The 6179-nt window shown below is 41.2% G+C and overlaps 1 protein-coding gene across 23 annotated transcripts in view; it reads right to left on the bottom strand.

Annotated features, from left to right (window-relative positions):
• The window catches only part of FNBP1 (formin binding protein 1), a 71495-nt gene that overhangs the window by 20670 nt on the left and 44646 nt on the right, over nucleotides 1-6179 (bottom strand). For 11 of the 23 annotated variants that reach the window (XM_017745470.1, XM_017745471.1, XM_017745479.1 and 8 more), the window contains exons 9-10: nucleotides 4771-4968; nucleotides 3219-3401 (exon numbers count right to left, since the gene is read on the bottom strand). In XM_017745470.1, coding sequence (XP_017600959.1) covers nucleotides 3219-3401; nucleotides 4771-4968 — 381 coding nt within the window. Of the gene's footprint in view, nucleotides 1-3218; nucleotides 3402-3786; nucleotides 3814-4770; nucleotides 4969-6179 lie in introns of all 23 variants that reach the window. The other 12 variants (XM_017745485.1, XM_017745487.1, XM_017745490.1 and 9 more) reach the window with 5 other exon arrangements.

Here is a 6179-nt window from a genome sequence, read left to right as displayed (position 1 = left end):
GTCTTAGGACTTGCTCATGTCAAATAGCTACTTTTCCTTATTCCTTAAGACAGTGCAAAAAAGGAGTGTGATCCCATTTTTTCTGAAGCAAACTTCTTTCCCTGGCTTTGTAGGATTTGAGAGCTGAGATTATCAAGAAATCCAGGAAGCACCTGCTCAGCAATTTGGCTGAATAGTCTAAAATGAGACTTAAAGAGCCTTGTGGGCACCTTCACTGAAGGTGTCTGGAGTGGAATTCTGCCAAGGAACAAACCCAGCAGTGCAGAGACAATTCAGAGCAAATGAAATGATCCAAACTCCTGTTACACTGTGCTGCCCTGCTGGTCCCTGCACGACCTTCCAGAAAGTTGTACAGTTCCAATGTTCTTCTGTGCAGAGGAGAGTTCTATCCTACATCCTCCTCATTCCTCTGGTAACATCACAATCCACTATTCCTGACATTAATGCTCATGCTCCTGAGCAAAATTAAGATCTTTTTGGATTTTAAAGGGGAATGGAAAAGAACTGAATAAAGGAAATCTTACTAAACTTAATAAGGTTAAAGCTGAATTAACAGTATTGTCTAGCTGTACCTAATATAACAGGGGTCCTATCAACTGAAACAAATACCAAGCACTCCTTTTTCACCTGAAAAATTAAAAGGATTTGTGGGTAGTTCTTGATTTCCTTTTTGCCTGGTTAGAATGATTTTATTTTTGAAGGTCATATGGCCTTTGATGATCTCTTAGTCTGATCATTTGTAAAATACAAATCACCAAGGACCTATAAAATGTGAATTTGACAAGTCTTCAAATGAGACAGAGCAAGCTGTCAGAGGTTTGCAGCCTCTCCTCCTCCTCCATAGCTCTGGGTGATCCAGGGGGCCTGAATTCATCCTCTGGGATAAGAGATGATGATCTGAACACTGGACTCCAAATACACAGGATGAGTCAGGCAGGAAAAGTATTTACATACAAACATCCTGGTAGCTGACAGGGGAAGGAAATGAAATAGAAAAAGAACACAGTGAAAGGTTTAAATGAAGATTTAGAAATAGCCCTTCCTTGCACATTCTAAATGAATGTGCCAGCAGAAATTTGAGGGATTCCAGAGAAGACTATAAGGACATTGTTCTCATTACTTTGCCTTTCACACAAAGCACTTAAAACAATATGGCATGCAGAATTCTTAAGGTGTGCTTGGATTTCTTAGATAGTTAATACATAAAATAATGGTCTTCCTTCAGGAAACATTAAAAGCAATTAGTTATAATTGCTTATATGGCCAAGTAATCACTCAATAGGAATTTGTACATTTGAAATACAAACTGGTGAAGTGCCCATGGAACTACAAACCAGTATTTTTAAGGAAATATTCAACACTATTTTCAACATTCTGTACTCTGAATGGCACTATGGAGCATTAGATTGCAACACTCCTCCTGACCTCCAGCAGTGCCTCCACCCCAAAGTGATCCAGCACCGCCCAGGACAAGGAGGACTCCAGTTGCCACCCCTGGAGTGGTGCTACCACCCAGCACATCCTCAGCTCTGCTGCTGCACAAGCAGAACTGAAAGCCTGTCTCCTCCCAGAAAAACCACTGAGAAAAGCTGTTCTGAGCCAAACTGCAATTAAGGAAAGGAGGGACACGTACAGTACCTGCCTTTGGACAGCTTAGAAACTTCCCACTTCCCCAATGAAACAGGGATGGGAAGAAATGGGATTTTTTGGGTTCTGAGTGTCTCATTAAATGGCAATTTCCTAGCAAAGAACTGAAACTGTTTGAAACATCTTTAGCTGTCCTGTCTGTAACCAGACGAGACAGTGCATTGTTTACAGCACTGTTCTCAGTTCTTTGTAACCAGCCACTGAAGTTCCCCAAGGAAATCATCTCTGCTTTTATACATCTCCAGTCCTCTGTCCTAAATGAGTGCCTGGAGCAGAATTTGGGCTTTTTAAAGTAGTCACTTCCTCACTGTTACTGTCTGCTCTAAAAAATATTTAAAATACTGAACACTTTTGTCTCCATCCTGTAATTTTTACAGGAGAAAATAATTCTAAGGACCTTCACCTAGGAGGCAAAGCCATGCTGTGCCAGCAAATTTTCAGTACAACCATGCCATGTGTGAGTTTCTGGGAAGATAAAGTTCTATTTTTGTTTGAAAAATGGAAAATTTTATCTCAGGGACCTGACATTTTATTTACTGCTTATGAAGACCACCAATGAGAGGATTTAATTCAACACAAACCCTTCAGCTTTGGTATATGAATATAACCACAGCTGCTATCAGCAACAGGAACAGCAGCTGATGTGGAAAAACTCAGGCCATATTTCCTTCTTATTCAGCAGCAAAGGAGACAAGGACTTGGAACAGTGTGGATGTGTCACAAAGTGTTGGTCCGGTGTGACCTAAACCCAGGTGAATCCCCAAATCAGCCATGGAGGCTTTCAGCATCTTTCCACCATACAGTGCTTAAACCAGCATTAACACACTGCACTGCAGCTGCTGGCAGGGGAATCCCAAATCCTGCTCCCTCAGAACCTCTCCTCTGTCATTTGGAGCTTGCATAGTGCACTGACAAAGCTCTTGCACACAGAATATAATTTTAAACTGTGCACACATGGACCATGGAAATGACTTTATTATCACCCAGAATCAGTTTACCTTTCTCACCTCACCAGCTTCTTATCCAAGACTCAGAGTTACTACAAAAACTAACACTGCAGCACCTGAACCACGAGCTGAGGCCCAGTGACCAGAAGAAAAGTTTCCACTGCTCCAGCAAAAATGTCACATCATTCCAGGGAAATGCCTGAACTTTCACCAGTTGAAATCACAACAATTATTTTCTAGAATCCCTCCTAATTTACGCTTCTCCTTCTGACACAGACATTGAGCTGAACCCACCCTGCAGAGAGAAAAACTAATGACTTTGACTTCTACATGAGCATTACTCAATGTTGAGCTCCTCCTTCCGTATTTTGTCCAATCCCTCCTCCCCCAAGACACCCAGATGGGTAATTTCCATCAGCAACTGTATTTTTGTGGTTTCGTTGTGGGGGTTTTGACTACAAATGGCTTTATAGGTTGGGAACCCCTGGATTTGTCTGCATGTTATGATAAAACACAATGGAACCGTTCACAAAACAAAAGTTTTTACATAACAGAACGTGCAATAAAAGCGCAAGAAAGAAAAGAAAGAGAGAGAGAGAGAGAGGTATCCAGAGGAGAACTTACCCCGCGCTTTAGGCTCCTGAAGCAGTGGATTTTGGGTTTGGAGGTCATGAACTCGTTGAAGCGATGGGAGAGGGGTTCCTTTTGCTGCTTGGGAGACTGGGGGCCGTTGGGAACAGCAGAGGGTGAGGCAGAGGCAGGGGGAGGAGGAGGGGGCTGATGGGGGGATGTTAAAAGGGACATAAGCTACGTATAAGAGATGGAGAAGTGACAGAATAAAAACCAAAATAAAAAGATAAAACACAAAACGAAAATAAGCATCAAAACCAATATTTGAAATCCAGAGAAAAAACCAATTAAATAATTAAATATTAAAGGCCATGGTTCAAAAGAGGGGAAAAAGCAGTAGTTAAGAGTCGTGTTAAATGAAGAGTTGTGATAAATGAAAGTTTTAGTAAGTGATGCAACAGAAGAGTAACACAAAAGTATTTTGAAGGAAGCTCATGCAGACTCTTCCATGCAGCACTATCCCCATAAATTGCCCTGCTCTGCTCTGTGGACAGCTCGGAATAATGCATATGGATAGAGCTTTCAAATACCTGAATTTAAATGGATCAGATAAGGAAGGTACCTTAGTGCCCAGTAGCGTTTCTATTATCTGGAAAACAACAAACCACATTCCTTCCTGCTTCCAAATCATACCTCAGCAATGTGCATCACACTTCACTTGTACAAATTGTTCTATGAATTTGCTTAGGAGTTAGTCCTGATTGTGTTTTTACTCTGGCTACACTGATGTAAGCACCAGACAGCGAGTCCTCTGTCACACCAGCACTACAGGAATGACCTTGTGAATGGGGGATTTTTTTAAACTCAAATTTAAGTGGTTTGGTAAAGGGTCAGAGCAAGAGTGACATCAAAAAAACAAAGCTATTCTGGGCTTTCATCAGTGTTACTGCAACCTGATTGAGTCCAGTCCCTCTGACACGTCCTGGTAACCCCAGATAAATGCTGCCATGCATTATGGTGTAGAGTATGACAATAGAATGAAAAAGGTTTAATGGATACATAAGTTAATATGGTCCTTTAAAAAGTCAACTGCTCAGTTAGTTTTGCTCCATTAGTTGTGCTTCAGAGTGAATCCCAGCAATTCCCTGTTCCCAGTCCCCCACCTGCTGACCCCAGTGCACAGACTGGAAAGACAACGCAAATGGAAAGCCAAGGAGAGTTTGAGAAGTGTCAAAACAGTAATGCCACATTGAAGCTTCCCACAGGTAACAATGTTAGTTGGCACACATGGCACTAGGTAAGTGGTTTACAACTCCTTCTCTGAGTTAGGAACAGAAATGGACCATGGCAGAGACGTGACAACTTAAGTTAAATTAATTTAAAAACTGCAACATAATTAATGAAATTATACAAGAAAAAAAATTAAACATATAAAGAAACTTAAGTAACCAAAGACTACAACAAAACACCATATTAAGACATCAGTTATTAACTTTCTAAATCTAAAATTCTCTTTAAAAAACCGAACTTGCCAAGATCACTAGACAAGACATAGGTTATTGACGAAACACATACTAGCACCAAGCTCAAGTTTGCAAATCAGTACCTTATTTTTCTTGATGAATGGCCATAACTTGCCCTTGGATTTGCTACCAAACTTGGGCTCTGACTTCCCATCCCCTCTGGAGTTGGAAAGGCTGGATTCAGACACCGTCCTCTTCATGGGCTGTGTGAAATCCTCAAAGTCGATGTCTCCCGGAGGCTCGAACCCTGACTTAAAGGCTTCTATTACCATCTGGGAATCCTGGAATGGGACAGATGCAACACAAGTGTCAACATCTCAGGGGAGGTTTGTCATCAAACTGGTGGCACATTAAGGCAGAACAAGAAAGTTTGTCTATGTGGGACCAACCCTGAGGGTGACCAGGCTCATTCCTGGGAATGAACGCCCTTCCAGAGCTCAGGATCAATACAAGTCTCTCTACCTTCTGCTGAAGAGGAGTAAGAGTTTATGAACTTTACTGACTAGAAAAGCAAATCACACTTCAGTAAGTGACTCATAAAGATTTAAGGTACAGATTTGCTGGGACACAGCTGTTAGCAAATCAGAGGAAAATCCCAATAAATACTCCGATATAACAGAGCTCTTGTGTGATCACTCTGCCACAAGTTGCCAAGTTGGTTGTGAATTTAGTGAGAGTAAATGGCTGTAAATGTTTTATGAGCTTTACTCAACATCTGAGCAGTCCAAGGTCACACCAGCCTGGCGCCCTGGTGTGGGAGCCACTGAACCCACATTCCCTTTTGCCACTGCTAGGAGGGATCCAAGTCAGCCACAAACTGGCTGCAGATTCTGTACAATGGCTTTGCTCTTTTGTTTTGGACAGAGGGAAAAGAAAAAAAAAAAAACAAGCCAATCAAAGCAAAACCAATCCATAGCATTTTTCCTACTCAAGTCTACAAACAAAATTAATTATACATAGGATCAAATTCAGACCTCAGCTTGCCAAATGCCTTTAAATCTAATGGACTCAGGAAAAAAATATCCTAATAGACTTCTTATCTACTTGTTTTCTTGGGAAGAGAGATTTTTATGTTATACTCTAATAGCTGTATTCTAAGATCACTGGAGAAACTGTGCCTTGGCACACAAATACCTTATTATTGTCTAGAGAAGATCATCACTGCCCTGTTACATAAAAAGAACTTGTTGCTTTGAAGGTTCTGTGAATGGCTGTAGGTAAAATGCCATTCAGGAGAATTCTAGTGCGATAGAAACATATCCAGAGGACAGGCTCAACTGAGCAAAACTCAGATACAGGAAAAGCTCCACATGGATTTAAGATTCTCAGTCTATGAGGTGGCACCATGAAATTCCTACACGAGTTAGGGAGGTAGAACAACTCTTTCCATTATCCCATCCTTGTTTGACATTAGAACTTCCTGAGATCTAAACCTGAAGATATTTTTAATGATAGACATGAAAGCAAGATGAAGAAGGATTAGAGAAGAGGC

Source organism: Corvus brachyrhynchos, unplaced genomic scaffold, assembly GCF_000691975.1.
Source record: "Corvus brachyrhynchos isolate BGI_N302 unplaced genomic scaffold, ASM69197v1 scaffold59, whole genome shotgun sequence".
NCBI classification, from domain to species: Eukaryota; Metazoa; Chordata; class Aves; order Passeriformes; family Corvidae; genus Corvus; species Corvus brachyrhynchos.
This window is presented reverse-complemented; position numbering and strand designations above follow the sequence as displayed.